This window comes from Atractosteus spatula, chromosome 2 (genome assembly GCF_055471065.1).
Source record: "Atractosteus spatula isolate fAtrSpa1 chromosome 2, fAtrSpa1.hap1, whole genome shotgun sequence".
Lineage (NCBI taxonomy): Eukaryota > Metazoa > Chordata > Actinopteri > Semionotiformes > Lepisosteidae > Atractosteus > Atractosteus spatula.
The window spans coordinates 48,750,470-48,771,143 of record NC_142707.1 but is presented as its reverse complement, the minus strand read 5'-3'; the positions used below and the strand labels follow the sequence as shown (position 1 = coordinate 48,771,143).

Sequence of the window (20,674 nt, the reverse complement as noted above, 5' to 3'; positions counted from 1 at the left end):
TCCTCTCTTAGCACAGGTCCTTAAGTATAGAAAACAGATTTGGTGATTTGGTGGTAATGGTGGATCTGTGACACCCCCTGATGTGTATGGTGATACAATAGGGACATCAATGGGTAGGTCAGGGAAAACCAAAATCGCCAAAGTAGCAATAAGGTAAAGAGAAAAAATAATCTTTTGTTGTCAGGTTTGAGGAAAATACTCAAAACAAACCAAACAAAAACCTAGGCTCCATTTTGAGCTCCTTACTTGAAGTTTTGATTCTGTGGGTAACAGTAACTAAACAGCTCATCTGCTTGCCAGCCTCAAAACAAATAACTCTCAGACTTCACTTGTCTGATGCTCTTCTCAAAAGCACTTCAGAACCTGCGAGTTCCATAGTTCCTTTTTCCTTCACCCTGGAGAACTGCTCCCAGACAGCACATAAACTGACTGATATAGACTGAGCTGGAAGCCTCAACTTCCTGCCTTTTAAATTGTCACCTGACAAATTGTCTGAACCAGTCAGGCGACTGAGGACACCAGCACATTCCCTGTGGCATTCTGGGAATTAGGATGGTTCAAACCATCCGGTATGATGATCTAACCAGAAGTGGATTTGATTTTTTCATTCACCTTTATTTACCAATTTATTTTAGTTTATTTATGTCTAAATATATTCATTTTCTGCTATATAGATTGCTGTAATAAATAAACTTAACATTCTGTTATATCTAAGAGTCTTTTGTCACTCATGGAGTGCAGTATCAATTTATTACACCACAGGCAGCACAGTGTGCCCTGTAGGCGTTGGCAAGAAAGCAGGCTTCCTGTTGCATGGTTGTTGTGCTTAGTAACCAAGTGCTTAGTTACCATGTCAGCGTTTTCATTCATGACAGCTGGGTCAGTTTGAATTCACAAAGCTTTGGCAACACTATCTTCTGACAGATTACTTTGGTGAACACTAGAAACATACTGTACAGTAAAGCCAGTCTATGTGTTGAATTTCTTATTTTTTATTTCTCTCTATTTTTCTCTTCTGTATACAGTATATATCATTGTAGGTTATTTCAAAATATCAGGTTTTTCTTCCCACATGTTTTGAATTCTGGGATATGTTTTCATATTCTAAACATATACCTGTACATACACTTTTTGATACCTAGATTTTATTTAGAAAACATTTATTTAATCAGTAATTACTTAATAAAACAATAAAACAGTAAATAAAAATGTTATGATCTACCTTAACTTAAATGTATGAAATTCTGAATTAGGAACTCTTTATTACTGAGTATAGGGCATACTTTTTTATTTCACAGAATCTGTGAAAAAGACACTTTCCACCTTATAAGGACATATTATCATCATCACATTGAGAAAACTGTCCAAGTCAGTGTGTGAACTGCAGAAAAACCAGTTTTGTATGTATCAGCACAGCAGGCATTGATAAGCTGTTGTTTACTGTGGCCTTGACAACAGCAGTTGTTCTGAAGAAGTTCTCTGACTTGGCTAGTCAGGGGAAAATGAAAATTTCTTGTTCAGCTGTAACACAATCTAGGTAAATGCTTACAAGAAATGGATGAGCGACACTGGTGGATTGCAACTAAGTTGCAGGAAACGTTCCAGATTGAGGAAAAAGACAACACTACACACCTGGAGGAGTTCTTCCTGAAGCCTGATAATCTGGAACTGGTCAATGCTTTCCTAACAGGTAAGTCAAAGGAGGTCAGCTGGGAAACAAATATATCCAGTGACAAGGAGACCTGAAGAAATTAATGACATTTTTGACTTAATAATCATGGTTGATTTAAACATAAGCAACAAATAAAAAGAACTGTTTTTTAGGAACAGGTAATAGTGAAAAGGTTCATACAGATTTAAAGCAAACTATTGCCAATGACAGTCAGATCTGGAGATGTGAGATTCTAGATATTCAGCCATCTGCAACAGGGGGCAGGGAGCAGTGGGCTGAATAGTAGTGAGTACTAGATCTAAAACTGGGTTCAAGTTCCAAGCACGATACCGTATTTCTAAACAAAGTCCTTTGTTTAAGTTGATCTGGTGAAACATACAGCTTTAAAATTAGTATACTTACTAAGCATAAATTATATTTATTTGGATAGGTGTCAACTGACTTAATTATTAATGTCTCTGTACTTGTTTGTACTTTTATGTTTAATGTGTACATATATATAATCTTTCAGGAAAAACTAACATTAACTGGAAGCAGAAAACAGAAGGAATAACTTACATTTTAAATTATTACATTGTGTTATTGAAGCTAAAATGCGCAGATTAAAATAAATATAAATAGAAAAACTGGCAAATATCATTGTGTAATATTCTAGGGAGTTTTGTATCTGTGGGTATGTTACTTTTTCATTGAACATAACCAGATTACAGTTATACAGTACCTACAGTTTTCCTATTACAAGATAAAGTATAAGCTAATAAAGAGTTTGTACATGTATTGCACAGTAATTCATGAAATAGCATTTTAAATGTAAGATAATGAATCACTGCTCTCTGAGCTTCGGAAAGATGTCGATTTTTTTCTGCTACAGAATGGATAATGTAATATTCCAAAGTTAACATCCATCTGTATCCTGTTTTATGCAGGCGAAGGGCTCTCCAAGCTGTTTTTCTACATAGATCTCAACAGCCAAGAGGGAAGATTACAGTTGTGTGACGTAAAAATTGGAGAAAACCTGGAAAATGCCATTGATCTTAAGCACACTCTCGTTTTGTACTTCCTCCGACATAAGGCAAGGTTTTGTTTTTGTTTCACGTAAACCAATATAAAGTAAATATCTTTACTTAGTACTTTAGTAAATGCACAGTGGTTTTTCTTACTGGACATAAAATAAGGTACCACATTTAGTTTCCTTAAATAACACATAATTCAAAGAAGAAAATACTGTGAATACGTTTCATGTACAGTATATATGTTTATGTTGAATATTTGATCTTAAATATAATTATGTAATATTTAAAAGAGCATCAGATGAAGAAACTCATGTTGTGTTAGCCTTTGAAATATAAGGAATTAAGAATGATTAGGCCTTACTCTAGTTGTACAGTATATTGTATGGTATAAGGTCTAATTGTGGAAGACATTTTCAAGAGTTTAAGTGTAAGACATCTTACACTAATTACATAGGCACAGAGTAATAATGCGTTTGGTTACACATATTTATATTCATCATACAATAAGCAAAAGACTTTTTGCTTTCAGGCCCAATGCTTACTTATCAGGTATTTGAGTGAGCTGAAGTAGTGATAATGTTATTTATCTGTGTTCATGCATGGTAGTTACTTGAACAGTCTAAAGATAGATCTCACATGGCATCGTGCCTTACAAAGACAACGAAGGTCAGTTGAATTCCTTGCAGCAAAACATCCGTAGGGTCCTGAGATCGTCTCCTTTCAAAAGGTTTGATCAAATACTAGTTAAGTTAAAAACAGGGGCACTTTACTTGGTTCTGGAACTGAAGTTATAAAATTATAAGACAAAATAAGTTTTGCACTAAGAAAAAACTCACAGAAATGTATTTTGTGTTACTACAGTATCAATATAGTGTATCAGTTCAACAAGAAAAACATATTTTTCATACTTAGATGCTACTGCCGCCTTCATTAATACAATACTCTTTATTTATGAATAAACATGATTTAAAAAGCACCCTGAAAACTCCACCTGAAAACCCTCTGATTTGTTTGTTAATGCAGGACTTATTGTCTCATGAGCAAAAGCCCTTACTAATATATCCTAGCTACGAAAAGGCAATGGGAGCTCATTCACGAGAATAGGTTGACTCACAACACAACACAAATTCAATGACAGATGGAAAGATCACTAAAATGTCCCTTTCAAACCCAGACTGACAGAGATGTGGATCCTGTTCACATGGCCAGAGACATTTTCTGCGGCCAGATGAGGGACAGCCTTGTTGGGAGTCTGAGGTCCCAGCTGTCTGAGGTGTTCACTCCTCTGCTGCGAGTTCAGAAGCACTGGGGCAGCTGTCCTCCTGAACACGTCACTCAGTTTCTGGCCGAGCTGGACAGATACGCGGTTTCCCTGCAGGACTCTACTGGAGCCGTCAGCCTGGAGAGGCAGCAGGTAAAGCTGAGGTTGCAAGGTCTCCACAGGAAGGACGAGCCCAATGCCCCCTTTCACTGCCATCGTCCACATCTCCCTCTGTAGAGTGTCTCAAGCGAGACGTGTGATCAACACCTCCTGATGTGAAGGTCTTAAAAGGTCCGCTTTTGACTTTCACACCGGAGTGTACACATTGGGCTTCAATTTGAGATATGTTAGCCTTTTTCTTACTGTTTTCTGCCACCTTTTGTATGCTACAGGTATTTTTAGAGCTTCTGGAAACCGAGGGATGATGTGATATCTACCAGTTTGTTATTATTATGCTCTTGAAAATAGTTTGATTATGCCAAAAAGCTCAACTGTTTTACACAGAAGAGGAAAAGCAATCCCTGTTATTGTCTGGAAAAGCTCACTTTTCCCAGTCACTCCTTTCTATTAGGAGGAGTTGTTTCATTCATAATCCATTGCTAAAAACTGAACAAGATGATTGTATACAGTAATATTTAGGAAAAAAAAGTGTTTATGGCTTATAGTAATACAGTATCTTAACAAATATAATTAAAAATACAGAATTAAATTAATTTCATTTTAAAACTTGTAAAACCTCTTTTGTGTAGTTACACCACCTTCCATTGAATTTATATTTCTAATTCATCCACTGTCAAAAATCTGTTTATTTCTGGTAAAAGTCACTGCAATCTAGCATATTCTGGAAACAGATGACTCAAGGCAGGACAACATCCTGGACATGAGTCCATTGGAGGGCAAATGAATACATGCACAAGCATAGGGGCATTTTAGGAATACCAGTTCATCTTGGCAACATGTCTGGTGTGAAAAAACTTTAGCACCTGTATTACAAAGGAACAAGGGTGGAAAATACTGTAAAATATTCCACAAAGAAGGCGGCCCTGCTAAATCATCCCCAGTATTCTCCATGGAAACAGAATCAAACCTGTTTTGCTCTTCTTTAGATACTGAAGAAACCAACCAAGTTAGTGAGCCCTGATGTCACACAAAAGAGATCAGCGGCTTTCGATTCTGACGTGATTGGTGAGCATGAGGCTCTTGTCTCTGAGTGGATGAAAATAATCGAGCACATCCTGCATGAAGGAGGAGATGACAGGTGATTAAATAAAGTTTTGGAAGGTTTCAGTGGGATGCTTGATACTATGTAAATATCATAACATATATCATATTTGTAAAACGCCTCTGGCATACAAAGTTGGCTGAAATGATTAAAATGGCAAATAACAAGGATGCTGCTGTGAAATGTGTACAATAAATGAATGGTATGTTGCTTGCTGTAGGGTCCTCGATATCAACACCAGCCCATTCACTGAGCTTGAGCGATGGAGGAGGAGACAGCGAACCCTGGAGTCAATCACAGAGCAGCTTAGGGGGAAGGAGAGTAAAACAGTCATTGGACTTCTTATTTCCACCAAATCTCGCCTGCTGAAAAAATGGAAAGCTGTAGACATAAGGTAGCACTGAGAACTCATGATGCAGTGTGGCGCTAGAATGGATTACTCCAATTTCTACTGCTGTTTACAAACATGAGCACAGCTTTGTTCAAGAGATTTGTTCTGTAGTGTGTAAAACTGCGGTGATTGTAAGGTGGTCTGTGCTGTGACTAATAGATGTTTGCAAAATACATAGTAACTGTCACTGAAAAAGGCCCCTGAGTTTATGATGTTTTTTTTCTAACAACAAATGACTGCAATGCTTCGTGAACAGAATGAACAAACGTAGTATATTGCTTTATAAAGGCTAATAATGGTCGGCCACATGCTGGCCAGAGGGCTAATTCGTGGTCAATTACAGTCTTTCACACTTGGATACCATTATTCAGATCATGTCACCTTTGAATGTTGGTAGTATTGTGTTGAAATATTGTGATTTATTTATAAAAAGAGTAGCTCAATTGACCCCACTGGAAGTAGTTTGAGATTAAACGGAAAGCCATGAGCAGACAGTTGGAGTTAAATAGGAGGCAGTGAAATGACTATCTCACAGTGGATGTATGTTCTGTAGTGCTCTAAACACACATACTGTATAAATACCATGTGTTGTGTATGCTAAAAATGTATTACTTTTAAATTAATCTGTGCATGGGAATAACTCAAACCCTTTCTGTCTCAGTTGAAATAAATACAAGTCTTTCTGTACATATCCCTCAGGCGATATTTTACGTTTGCATTATTTTTCTTTGATTTTCATCAGCATTACAGATGTTACCAATGATACAAAGAGCAAAGTGAAGTACCTTGAAGCCCTGCAGCGCCATTTTGATGCCTTGGCCCGTGAGAAAAACCCGGTCAATCTAATGGACTCTGTCCTGCCTGGAATGATTGTTGGGATTAAACAGATGGACGCCATTTCCCGCTCCTTCGCTCGAAACGGATACTTGGGCATCCTCCTCACAAAGGTTTCTCTCTCTATAATGATTAGGGCCGTGCTCCAGCATGAGATCTGCCACCAAATATAAAACTTATATAGTTTTATAGCACATAGTTTCAATTTTTGTTTTTAAACATCTTAAAGAGCTGAGATGCTTTTTTGGAAATCCCAGCTAAGGAAAAAGTCCAGACCAGAGCCAATGAACTCTGGACAACAGGGATCAAGCTGTTATCCAAGAAAGTGTCTTTCCTGGTTTCTTAAAGTATTTCAAAGCAAGACCTATTGTGTTCCCAGTACACATTATGTTGGGTTTTTTTTGTAGGTGTGTAACCAATTGACAGTGGCTTGCAGAGAGTTCCTGAAGGCTGATATGGTGAAAGAGGAGACTGACGACAGACTCTGGCACAGAGTAAAGGAAGAAATGGAGAAAGGAAGCGCAAGTCCTCTGCAGCCTGGGTTTCCTCACAAGAACAAGGGGAAAGAGAAGAAGCCACAGCTGTCGATGCAAACACACACTCTTTACGAAAGGTGGAGATAAACATGCCCTTCTGTAAATGTTGCAACTGCCAAAAAATGGCCAAACACATATTTAATTATTACATCCACTGCATATGTATTTTCTAATTTGGGGATCTGCATTTTGGATGGGTGTGGTACTTTTGAAAAGAATCCCTGTACAGCAACTAGAAGGAATTAAGAGTCACACATCATTTATATCATCATTGATATCTGCTTTTGGTGTATTGTTGGTGTTGACGAGTGTTAGTTTGCTAAGGTAGCCTCACAATAAAGATAGGAGGATGTAGTTCTAGTTTATGTCCGCTGGTCTGTATTTCATTGCTGCTGGGGCTACAAACTCAAGCTGTAAGATGTTTATAATTTTTCTTGTTAGTGTGTGTAGTCCCTAGCTAATAATAAATAAATATGCATACCTGAAAGGAGTGGAAGCAGGTGTGAATAATTTTGCTCATGTTCCCCTTTAGGATTCAGGCTTGCCTGACCCTACAGGCCTTCTTCTTGGATGCAGTGCGTCAGTTGCGAGATGCTCTGGGAGGTGCTCATGGGATGCATCGGTTTTCCTCTTCAAGCTCCCTGTCAACCATGCAGGGAAAACTGACCTCCTACTCGGTGGGCCGAGCTCCAAAATCCAGCGTTCGCAAGGCCTCCGTGACATCCAGTTATGGTGAGCTCAGGCTCTGTTTGTTGCTCCAATATACAGCAGTAGAAACTTCAGCTTCCACAGGGAGAACTCCTGTTAAGTTGTTGCTGCTTAAGATAAAAGAATGGTATGCGAACCTTATTCTGTTTTCTAATCTGTGTTCCATTTTGTTGCATCCATAAATGATTTTTTATAATTTCTTCAATTAACCTGTCTTGGTGGTTTCTTGCTCCAGTATCCTCCCACAGCCCTAATGGTATGTTAGGGCTAAGACATACTGGTAAGTGTTACGGGTCAGAGGAAACACGGGGTGGATCCTATGCAGAGTTCAAGAGAGAGAGAGAGTTGTATGCCAGAGCTTATAAGTCCCAGAAAAAGCTGCCGAAGCCGTAAACCGAGAATCGTAGTCATTTCCCAAAAACAAGGTCCAAAAACCCAAAAGTACACGAACCAGGAAGACGCGCTGACAAAAGAGAGAGTAGAGCTCAATGCCGGGTGGAACCCAGATACTGAGCAATGATGCAAACGCTCGCCGCACTGAAGTAATCAGAGAGTGAAGGTGTGGTGGTGAGCTGGGGCGCTGAGTGGTTAGATAGCTGACCGAGACGAACGTCTTCTAAAAGGGGCCAAGGTTGAATTACTGAGAACCGTGACGGTAAGTTAGTTGGGTACTGGTAAATACTGGTCCTGGTGGGAGTGTGTGTGAGCATTTTTGTCTGTGCTGTGTCCACCCTATGATGGACTGGCGTCCTGTCCAGTGTGTATGCTATCTTGCACCCATTTCTTTGCCCGAGATAGGCTCCAGCCCTCCCATGACCCTGTACTAGATACAGGGGGGAGAAAATGGATAGATGGTTATTTCTTACATTTTTTATTACAGCGGGTCTTACGTGTTTTCTACTGCAGAGTACGTCAGAAAGAACATTTGTTCTAATAATGTGAGTTATTGTCTGCCATTGACAAGAAAGAGGAACAGTGCAACTCAAGAGTCCCAATCCTGTTTCCTAGATCACAGCCATGATTGCCAAGGGACAGGGATATCGCTCACAGATGAAGAGACCATTATGCACAACATGGATACCCTCTGCTGTAAACTGAGGCAGTTTGCGAATGTAATTCTCACTCTTCAGCAGGTGGGCTTTCTCATTTGCATTTAATCGCGACTGCTTTCCACCTTTTATTTCAAATGACAAACCTCATATCTTTTAAATCCCAAAATGTTCCTGATTTTTTCTTTATATTAAATATAAATGCTATCTTTGTATAATAGAAAAATAGTTTTTTTTGTTTCCTTGATAATGCTTTATTATTTCATTTTAAACAAGTTTTCCCTTTTCTTATCCAGAATAAGGCTGATTAAATTTTAAAAAATTATGTTATCAGCTTCAAAAATTATAGCCTTAGAGTGAGAACATTTTTGCTTCTGAAGGCTTTCCTAGGTCTCAGATCTAAAATTCAATTAACTTTTTTGTTAGTATTTTATATATAATTTATTCTGAGTGTAGATGTATTGATTTGGGTGTGTTTTTGCTCCAGTATAAAGAGCTATCAGAGCACACTGAAGGGCTACAGAAACCAAGCCGTGAAGACCTCTTTATAAATGACAACACTGATGGAGAGAGCACTCATGACCAGACAGATGACCCACAAACAAAAGAAGAGTATCTCGGTAAGAGCTTCGGTACACCTACAGTATAAGTAAATCAATGAGCTTTGTGTGTCTGTATTATTATTAGGTGTCTTTTTGCTTATACATACTGTATTTACTGTGCACTTACTTCTTCTTCTGTGTAACTGTAGCTTTTCACTCAAAATGTTCACAGTTCACTTATTCCCCCAATAGTGTGTCTCCCAGAGTAGTCCAGGATAATTGTGTGTTTTCTGCAGTACACACAGACCTATTGTGTTCCCAGCAGACACAAATGTGTGCACAAATATGTGTTTCCTCAGGGTGGCTCTTGCTGGTTTGATGTTGCCTTTAGATTGGATAATCAGTTAAAGAATAATCGATAACAGCTGCAATATGAAGTTTTCTTTTAGTAGAATATCTTTCAAGTTATCATGAACTATCCTTTAATACATAATAAATACCACATACCACAACGGGAAGAAAGCAATATCAAAATGACTGTTTATATGCAATTTTTGGTTTTCTATGGATCTTTGTTTCGGCTGTAGAAACACTGAAGACCGACACCATACCCCATGGCACAGAACCCTACCATCTTCAAACACTTATTGAAGAAGATGAAGCTCAGGTACTTATAACTATACTTGAAGTCTGTCCTTCTACTTTTCACTAACGAACTGCAAGAATAAGTGTGATCTTTTCTCTGCTAGAGTGGTGGACTGCCCTCGGCTCACTCTGAACTCCAGTCCTTGAAAACCCTCCAGGACGAAGGCAGTTCAGAGCCTCTTCAGCCGACATGTCAGGAGGGAGAAGAAGAGAATGGAGATGGGCTGACTAATGAGGAAAAACACATGCTTCGTAAGCCGTGAAAAGACCATCTCTCGAGCCAGGGTTAAGACTGTTTTGAGAAAAGTAACTGTATAAGAGAGAATCATTTGGGACTTTGAAGGCAGGCAGTGCTTGTTTCGGCTAGGATTGCAAGTTTTTAACTGCTTCTCACAAGGTGTTAAATGAGTGGTGCTAGCTAGAACACTAAGGTGTTCACATGTGGACAGTCTGATTTTTTAACTGTAAAGCCATCTTCACTGTTTAAAATGCCATATGATCATTTTTATATGTGAAAATAATGATTCTGAGTTATTTCATTTTATTATATTGTACATTGTACTGCATGTCATGTCGGTGGTCTTAGGAAACCTGTACAACTGGGAAGATCTGGACGAGGAGGGGGCCTCGCTGTCAGCTGTCATTGGTGACTGTGTGAACAACATGATCGACACCATGGCGTCTGTAGTCAGCACGGGCGTCCTCTTGGATGTAGAGAAGAAGTAGGAACTTACATTTTAATATCTTCCATGGTCCTGTTTGTAATGAAATATTATAAATAAAACTATATTTGTCTTATTAATGAGCTCATGCAGTTAATATAATCACATTAAAATGTTTAATTTTGTAACTGAATGAATTGTACAGGTACACATTGAGTGGTACAGTACTGTATGTGTATCTGAATCATGTTCTTACATTTCTAAGGCATTCTACCTGTTTATGCCACCCAAGGGTCACAGCTCCAACAAATCCTTTAGGCAGACGTGGTTTTTGTTTTCTTTATCTCCTCAGAGACACAGACCAATTTGAAGAAGCTTACTCGAACTTTCTGGTGATGAACCAGCAGCTGGAGAGCTATATCTCAGTCTACATACAGGCTCTCTTTCTGAGGAAGCTGAACACCAGGGAGGCTCTCTCTATTCTACACAGGTAACCATTACTCATTCTGGGCAGAAAAAAGACATGTTTATTGTGAAGTGTTTATTGTGAATGTCTTTTCCTAAGAGAATATCATCAATTGCTGGAGCATACAGTATTGCTCTCATGGACTGAACATATGCTATGAAATCCTTTAATCAAGTTTTATTCACTTCTGTAATATTCTTTGCATTGCTGCTTACAGATTCTCAGTGGTCAGCCAGCGCCAGGGTATTCAGCCCATGATCAATGAATGCTATGTTGAAGCCTTAGATTGGTTTTATGAAGAAATTAAAGAAGTACAGGAGATTTATGAAAAATACAAGGTGAGTTTAGTAACAGGACATGTTGTTCTTGATTATACAGTATGTGCTGAAAATGTATTATTTATTTCTCTGTTTTTTAGTTGATGTTTTTTAGGTTTTCAATGTAAAATCTTCTATTGTGTCATTACCGTAATGGTCGTACCGGTCATCACCTGTTTCTACTGATGGTTTGATGAAGGGGGTGTCATTTACTCAACCATTAGTTGGTACTGTAGGTCCTATAGTTCTTGTCTTTAAACACCCTAAGATCACTGCCTAATTATAGGCCCTGCCCTTAAATATACTGTGAGTCTAAAAGTACTAAATTACGGCCCATGCTTTTAAAAGTATGCTCCCATAGGTGGCAAGGCTATAAATAAAACATTAGGAATTGGTATAATGTTCTTCCAAATACATGGCTATGGTGAAAAGGTGAATTTTATATTGTCATCACACTTCTTCGAAGCACAGCATTTAGTTTATGAGTATGCATAATCAGCATTCCCTTGATTTGTTTGTGAATTGAATTCTTATTGTCTTTTTGCCCCTCAGGATGACCCTGTCTTACCTAAAAACATGCCCCCAGCCTCAGGTGCAATTTATTGGTCCAGGCAACTTCTCTCCAGGATAGACGGACCTATGAAAGTACGTTTCGGACAGCATTTTGTCATCCTTTAATACTGATTTACCTTTCTGGACTTGATTTCTACGTGTGACTTAAAATATCACGAACGCCTTGAGAAGAAGCGTTGAAGTGAAAAGCTCGTTAGCGTTCTTTATTATTGTGACAGGTCTTCAAGGGGGTCAGAGTCGTTGCTTCCTCATACAGCTACTCCCAGGCTGTCCAGCTGTACAACAGGATCGCTGCAGCCCTGGTGGCTTTTGAGCACCTGTGGTACCAGAAGTGGAGATCTGAAGTGGACGGGTGTCTTCTTGGGCTGAAAGCTACCCTGCTGGTTCGCCATCCACTCACAGGGGAGTTCATGGTGAACTGCGATGAAAGGTAATGCGAGGTGTCACATGGCACCAAGAGCAGAAGGCTTTCAAGAACTCGACAAAGACAATAAGTGGAGTCTACAATGTATCTGTCAAAGCCACTCAATTCTGCATAGCCTGTGTATATCAAATATTCTACATACAGTGGAGTCCCAATTAATCGACCTAAATGGGACCGATAGTATGTCGGATAATGCAGAAACTGAGTAGGCAAATCATAGATTAATGGAAGTGCAGTACAGTATTTTTAAAAACTAGCAAAAATATTATCAGGTGAAGTTACTGACACAAGGCAAGAGGTGTTTAATTGTGGGAATTATGAAGTCTTCATTCTGTTCTACCATTATCAGGGTCATTCAACTTTTTGAAGAAACAAAATGGATGATTCGATTTAGGATGGAGGTTCCACTGCCTGCTATGTTGTCTTTGAAACAGGTGATCATCTTAATTACCTCATACAATGAGCGTGCTTGAAATGCAGAGCCTTTTTACATGCGTTAGCAACAGGAATTGTTGTGAGAAAATCACCAAAGTTATTTTTTTCTGTTACAGGAGAGGAAGTTTAAGACATATAGGAGCAATCTGCAGGATCTTCTACAAGAGCTTCAGAGTGTGAAGAAGGAAATCCCAGAATGCCTTGCTACACAGTTTGCTTTTCCGCTTGAAAGTGTGGGTCGTCACCTGCAGCCAGGACTGTCTGTTCTGACCTGGAGCAGCATAGACATAGAGGCTTTCCTTCACAATGTCCACACAGACATCTCTAGGTAGAGTACAGAATGTAAACAGAGGTAGTCTGTTTGGGTCTATTAAGTCTATAAGGGACTTTGGCTAAGTTTGAAGGTTGAACTGTTTCATTGTTTAATATTCTACATGAATTTTCTTTGGTCATTACAAGTTATGTTCCCTTTGCTTTATTTTCCCCTTATTGTTGGTTTCTTTTCTTGATACCATCTTTGGGTTTTCCATAAAAATCTAATTTGAATGCACACATTGAAATACCAAACGTTTCTCAAATTGTCAGCCTGCATACTTTTGTTTAATAAAAAGCCTACTCTGCTGTTGTCTGCTTAGATAAAAAACTATAGTAGAATTATTACTACTATAAATTCCAACAAGTTAACTTAGATGGATTTGCAAATGCTTAAATGTTTATTTTGTTTATTTGTGTTGTTGTTTTATGCTAAGGTTGAAAATTGTAGTGGAGAAAATATCCAAAATGAAAGCAGCTGTTATAGATAAAACTCTTTCAGATATCCAGAAACTGGTGCTTTTCAACACTGATGAGATCCTCTTTGAGCAAAAGGTAAATCAACATCCAAGCTCCGTGTCTTTCGGTGAAGATATAAAAAGCTTACATGCATTCATTTTTGTAGAAATTGACATTTCTGTTTTCAATTGTATTTTCAATGTCTAAAGAGCATTGAAAGGAAATAATTTCCCTTCAGGAAATGCATTACTCTAGGTATCTTCTGAGGATACAAATAAATTGTTTTCATGCTTAATGGATTTGGTAGCACTCCTAGGGTTTATAATAATAGGTTATGTGGTTAGTCTGCAAGCCACAATACATTCTGTAGGCTCAGAAATGTGAATCACTGGAAATCCCTACTTTAAGCATATTTCAACCTACTGTACGGATTAAGGCCTAATGCATTATTAATTATTATAACATAATGGTTTTTGTTTCTACCTATAATACCTAGCTGAATCCATACATTTTGTAACATAATATTAACAATAAATGGTAAAAAACAATGAAAATGTAAAACAATAATTTATATCCAATACATATATATATATATCAGTAAAATTAATAATACTGATAAACCAGAAATTAATATACAGTTGCACATAGTGTCTCAAACAGACACAATTGATCTGATTTTAAGTGAAAACATGTTTCAATGTTTGTACATTTTCTCAATTGTATCTTTCAGAGCCCACAAGAATTTCTACACATCTTAACATCATCTCTAAAAATGAAACAGGTAGAATTGGAGGAAAAGGTTAAAACCATACAAACAGCCATTTCGGACATCAGAGCTGTTCTGAAGGCCAATAAGGTGAGAAGCTTCAGCAAAAGAGAGAAGAAACCCTCTCATCAGAATGCAAAAGCTCAGAGACTGGTTACCTGTCAGCTGTACGACATCTCTGGCACTTGCAACTCATAAAAACTATGACATATTTTGGTACTCTATCAGCAATTTTACAGATGCTTTTAGGATTGGGTCACATGACAGATAAAATATTACACTTCAAAAAGAAATTGCAGCTTCATTTAAAACTGCAGTGTAAAGTTGCTATGGTAATACTGTACCATATCAGCTACGGCCACTTGTTTGCAAAACTGGCAGGTTTTCCTTGTATTAACGTACTCCTCAGGAAAGACAGTCCATGTCACAAGACCACTGCACAGCTCAGAGCCTTTGGGGGCTGCCTTGAGGATGATGATTGAGAAAACATCATGAGATCCTCCAAAATTCATATTGCATTGACGTCATTTATTTATATGGGGCAAATAGCATTAGAAATCACCATTTGATTATTGTGTAGTCATGGAAGTCACATTTAATCCTTGAGTTCTTTCAAGAATCAATCCACCTTGCTAGGAGACATTTTTCTGAGTTTATGAGACTTACCTGTATATGTTTTGATACATGCCCCTAGATTTTCTACTGAAGCACCAGGTAAAATAAATTATTGACTTTGATAGGTTAGGAACAAGCTATGTGTGTGTGCATTTTTCATTAGTCATCCAGGTCTAAGATAGGGAAATACAAAAACAACACTTTGTATTGAAAGCACCAAACAATATTGATGTTGACCTTTGAAACTTTGTTAGTACAACCATCTCACTTCTAACCCTAAGCAGGCTGCGTCTCATCAGACACTGCCCAAAGGAAACCAGACTGCTTGTACAGCCTCATCTTCCTCTAGTTATCATAACAGCGATGACAGCAGCAGACCGGTTTCTGGTATGCATTAGTTTACCTTTTGTTTTATTACCAGAATCTTCATATACGTTTCTGAAAGACTTCCATTTTACTTGGATATAGTCAGGAATCATCATGCACGCAGTGTCATGCAAAATAAAAGGCTGTGGATTAACATGAAGAGCCCTTCACTTGTCTTCTACCAATGACTCTTACTGCATATTTCTGACTCCCTCAACCAAAGTAATATGAGCTCTGCATTTAGTTTTTATCAGCTTGTTGAAGACTCATTTGATTGCCTTGGAGAGAGGCGGGTTTCATGTTCTTAGGAAATCACAGCTTTTATCTCAGTAATTCTCTCATTATTATAACCTGCCCCCTCGGAGCGGAGCAGTGGCTCTGTGGCTAAGGATCTGCGCCTGTGGCTGGAAGGTTGTCGGCTTAAATCCCGCAGCCGGCAGAGGAATCCTATTCCGTTGGGCCCCTGAGCAAGGCCCTTAACCCCAGCTGCTCCAGGGGCGCCGTATAAATGGCGGACCCTGCGCTCTGACCCCAAGCTTCTCTCTCCCTGTCTGTGTGTCTGTGTGTCTCATGGAGAGCAAGCTGGGGTGTGCGAAAAGACAAATTCCTAATGCAAGAAATTGTATATGGCCAATAAAGTGATCTTATCTTCCATGTCTCTTTTCCAATAGAATATTTCCGTGACCAGACCTGCAAGGCTATACTGTGCTGTATCTGCCATTCTTTGCTGATATTGGCTCGGGTTTCTGGCTGTGACCTGGACAGATTAGCAGAGAAGCATCTCTGTCACCAAGAAGAGGGTTGTCCAATCTACAGCAGCTCAAATGTCTCTCTGACCACCAGAACTGAGAACCTAAGAAACACAGTTTTTCCAGTCTCTCTGAGGTTAGTTTATAAGGTATTTCAGGGAAAAGGTTCCAGCTGTGAGCAACCGGTGTCTTAATTTATGTGGGCAGAGAACTTACATCTGAGTAATATGATGGTAAAAGAGTGATATGCTCTTTTATACATACTGAAACCTAGCCCAAAAGCAGAATGTTTTTCTTAATAAAAAATGATTTTTTTAATTTGAATTAAACCTAATGTATTTCCGTCTTAACTTCACCTACTACCTACATCAACCCTATTAACGTCTGTGGCACAGTATATTGTAAACTCAGATATCACATTCAGATATCACGTTGTCACATTCAGATAGGAATGTGAATAGTACTGAATCTTTTTAGACCCTAAGTGTACTGTATTTGAAGCTGAAATTGTTTCTTTTGTAATGCAAATTAACAAATTAAATTATTAAATTATAGCAAATTAAAGTGCGCCCATAGTGTTGTTCTGCACTGTTCTTTTCAGGAGTGATGCCTTTTACACTCAGTGCCTTGTTTGTCACTAACTCTGTTGAAAAGGTTCACCCTGAGGATGAGACTGACCATCCCCACAATTGTAACTGACCCCTCAGTGGAATCTGCGCAACATGCTTTAATAGCGGCTGCTTCGGCGGTGATGGACGTCACTGACTCTTTGAAGTGGAATCTCGGGGAGGACAAGAATGACCCCCTGCCCTTAGACGTAAGAGGAGAGGAGACAATTCAGCACATCCTAGGTCATCTTAGTAATGCGATTAATGGTACAGAGCATTTCTTTTACTTCATTTACAGACTGGTGCGAAATGTTTATAATTTATATAGTGTATACCTAAAGTGTGACAACAATAAAGGAAACAGTTAAGTCACTGTTTTGGAGTGGGATAGAGTTAGAATTTCTGTACAGTGAAAAGTGCTTTGGTGTGCTTGATTGTTTACTTCATCTTTTTCGAATCCTCTTCCCATGAATTTAGATTTGCTGAGCTCCTCCCGTTTTAAAAACATTAATGTCACTGTTCCTTGGATTTTGCAATGCCAATCTGCAGTATCCTGGTAAAAGCCGTGGCAAGACAGAGTGTATTCTGCAATAATGGGGCACCAGGTGGAACTGGAGCACACAGTTACTCTCCCCCTGAACAGTCCAGAATTAGAGAATAACAAGGAAAGGGATAATAACCAATTAAACATAGATTAAATCAAGCAAACTAGAATTCCACACACAACTCACAACGAATAAAGAGAAAAGGAACAGACACTATGTGGACAGAAACCTGGGGCTTGATGTGAAACCAGCACCCCGGAGCAATGAGTCAGGAGTTCAAGCCACCACATCGCCATGCCACCTCTATCAGAAATTTAGACATTTAAATCACAGTGAAATTTTCACATCAAGAAATAAAAGTATCATCTTTATTAAAACCATTACTACGTCCCAGTGTGTGGTCCATGTGTGTTTCTGTTGTTGTGTTCCACACTTCTGACTTTGATTGTTCTCCCTCCCCCATTGGTCCATCATTACCCCACTGTTTCCGTATGACATCATCTTCAATTAGCTTCTCGACCAATCACAACTCATCTTATTCAGTATAAAACATGGAGGCTTTCAGAAGGAAGGGTTTTTTCGTTTGACTTCGGTCCTGCTTGGCTTTGTTTTGGGTTTTGGGTTTTGGGTTTTGGGTTTTGGGTTTTGGGTTTTGGGTTTTGGGTTTTGGGTTTTGGGTTTTTGGGGTTGTTGTTTTTCTTTGTGTCTGTGTGTTTTCGTATAGCTTCGGCTTTGTTGTTTTGTTGGTTTCTGTTCATCTCTTTGTACTTTTGTTTGTTTGTGTTATCCCGGACGAGCCCCCAGTAATGTTACAACCCCAAGTGTCTAGGGGTAAAGGGGTGTAACATTTAGGCTAATTTTTGGAAGCAAGTGGGTTCTGGTGAGGGACTAGGAATTTGAGATCCCGGATGAGCCCCCAATAAATTATCCTAAATGTTACACCCCTTTACCCCTAGACACTTGGGGTTGTAACATTATTGTTGGCCTGGGGGCTTGTCCGGGATCTCAAATTCCTAGCCGCTCACCAGAACCCACCTGCTTCCAAAAATTATCCTAAATGTTACACCCCTTTACCCCTAGACACTTGGGGTTGTAACACAATATATTGTCAAAATGAGCCCATAATCTCAGGTTATATTTTGGTTCAACTCAGGTCATATTATAGTTGACTTCAAGGGTCGCTCCGTTTAGGTAGAAAACTGCAGTAATGCTCTTTTCTTTTGCTAGGTTTGAAACCCCTGGTGGATAAGCACATTTTCCAGTACAGCCAATTTGATTTTCTTTGGAAGGATGACATGAACAGCCAATTCAGTGAGCTGACAGAAACCAATTGTGAATTGTTCATTATTGTTAAAGAGGTGGAGCGTCTGCAAAAGATTGAACAGAAGATAATAGACATTCCTTTGGTAAAGTTTTTTTTTGTCACATAAAAATGAAAACATTATATTATATTCCTATTTTGAGTTGTGCTACCCAGGTTCCATCTTCTTTAAAGTACATATTTCATAATAATGAAATTCTGGAACTTGTTATAAATTGCAGGTTATGTTTAATGTTATTGATTAGTATAAGAATGTTTTAAGTTTAGTATGTGACTGTGAAACAATGTCTTAGTGGCATTCTATGTTCTGGGTTTTTGAAATGACTTCTTTGATCACAGAACTTCATGCCCATTTTGAAATAATGGCGGATGTTGTTCAGGTATTTCAAACCGGATGTCTTTGGCTGGACACGAGTCCCATTAAAGATGCTCTGAGGGGCTTTGCAGGAGTGTGGAAAGTTAGATATGCATCGGTTTTACACCAAGATGTCAAGGTAAAGAAATGAAAGAAAAAATCTATACATATGTTTTAAGACTTTCTGTGACAAAGATGAATTCTACAGTTAGTAGGTGACAATAAGAATTTTGCTTTCTCTCACCTTATTGGAACTAAATGAATAAGATGAGATACATGATATCCTATAATTTGCAATATTTCTAATAAGGCCTTTTATAATAAAACTATGATGAAATGGTAAAGGTCTTTAAAGGTCTTGTGATATTTAAAAGAAAACAACATTTAGGTATTTAAACATAACATCACATTTTAAAATTTAAGACAGTTATGGACTAATACAAATTAACCAGAATGTATATAAATATAACACATTCAGCCTGAAGTGTGCAGTGTGTTAGATTCTGCTTGTTTATTCCTTTCAAGAAAAGGCTTGATGAAGTAATCCGCTACAAGAAGGAAAGTTACCAGCAGCTGCTAGCTGAAGTCATTTCTCTTGAGGAGTTAAACATTTCCCTCTGCCTCCTTGAAGAGCTTCTTGACATGGAAAACAAAATTGATGGCATGTACCAGCCAATCGAGAGCACGTACCAGCAGCTGAGGTGTGTAGAATAAATGCTGTATCTCTCCTAAGGGACCACTGCAGTACAAAATAAAGTCTTCCTATCTCTGTATAGGCATGAGTAGAATTCTAATAACTACTGTAAGATGCTATACATAATAAATTTAAAGGCTAGAAAGGCAGTTCTAATATATGCTTCATATTATGAATTTTAGCATGGCTCATTAAACCACTTGTTGGAATTCATTATTATGTACAGTAGTTTGGAATGGTCTCCCTATACATCAGTTTATATGCCTCTTTAAGATTCAGCTAATGTTCTAGTGAGAACACAATAAATGTTCCAAAAAATAAACTCAAAGCACATTTTTCAGAACTGAAAATTAGTAGATTAATTCACTGAAATGTGATTATCATGCTCGTTGCTTGTGTTGTCGAACACATGCTGGGGTTTGACAGTTTTGACATCGTTGAAATGTTTGTTGTTTCCATAGATCATTCGATCTAAGACTCCCAAGACAAGAAGTGATGGAAGTAATGAATCTCAGGAGCAACTGGGCTGAGCTCATGGCTTTGGCAGACAGAGTAAGTGAGAAACATACAGTAGCTCATTGTTTAAAAATAACTTTCCAGAAAGCCTGCGTACTTTGTCAAATGGTCTTATCCAGCATATAGAATGTAACAGTAGGCAAGTGATTTACTTTTTTCTAGAATTCCCCATTAAAAAAAATCAAAATGGTCATTAAGGGCAAAGGAAACTTAAATTGGATTTCCAGAATGTGTGTGTGTGGATTTATTTCTGCTTATATTTTATCTCTACCTGAAAACAGCCAAAATATTTATTTATGAGAGATACTATTGTTGCCTGAGGCTGCTGAAAGGCTAAAACACAGACATACGGGGAGCAGTACTTTAATGTCTTTAGATACTTACATGTGCATTAGGCTCAAACTGAATTCAGAATTTGCCTACAAATCTGCGTTATGTCATGTTTGGAGGGTGTTCTGGTGTGAACACCCCTCTGCTCTCTATTTAAGACCCCCCAAGGGGGTGCAGAGCAGTGGGGCTACCAGGGAGCCACCTGGTTCCCCCACCCTATGCCCTCACCTCCCATCTGGAACAGACAGAAACTTCCAGGCCCAGGGTCTGACACTCCAGCCTCAGGGT

At 38.5% G+C, this 20,674-nt stretch overlaps 1 protein-coding gene across 1 annotated transcript in view; it reads left to right on the top strand.

Moving 5' to 3' along the window:
• The first annotated feature begins 1,554 nt into the window (after positions 1-1,554).
• LOC148839797 (uncharacterized) overlaps positions 1,555-20,674 on the top strand; it is a 50,883-nt gene continuing 31,763 nt past the window's right edge. The window contains exons 1-16 of the mRNA XM_088936204.1: positions 1,555-1,690; positions 2,599-2,744; positions 3,860-4,099; positions 5,053-5,204; positions 5,389-5,562; positions 6,302-6,506; positions 6,801-7,006; positions 7,462-7,661; positions 10,460-10,595; positions 10,888-11,025; positions 11,219-11,339; positions 11,871-11,963; positions 12,110-12,321; positions 16,672-16,834; positions 19,372-19,547; positions 20,002-20,092. Coding sequence (XP_088792330.1) covers positions 1,555-1,690; positions 2,599-2,744; positions 3,860-4,099; positions 5,053-5,204; positions 5,389-5,562; positions 6,302-6,506; positions 6,801-7,006; positions 7,462-7,661; positions 10,460-10,595; positions 10,888-11,025; positions 11,219-11,339; positions 11,871-11,963; positions 12,110-12,321; positions 16,672-16,834; positions 19,372-19,547; positions 20,002-20,092 — 2,589 coding nt within the window. The remainder of the gene's footprint in view (positions 1,691-2,598; positions 2,745-3,859; positions 4,100-5,052; positions 5,205-5,388; positions 5,563-6,301; positions 6,507-6,800; positions 7,007-7,461; positions 7,662-10,459; positions 10,596-10,887; positions 11,026-11,218; positions 11,340-11,870; positions 11,964-12,109; positions 12,322-16,671; positions 16,835-19,371; positions 19,548-20,001; positions 20,093-20,674) is intronic.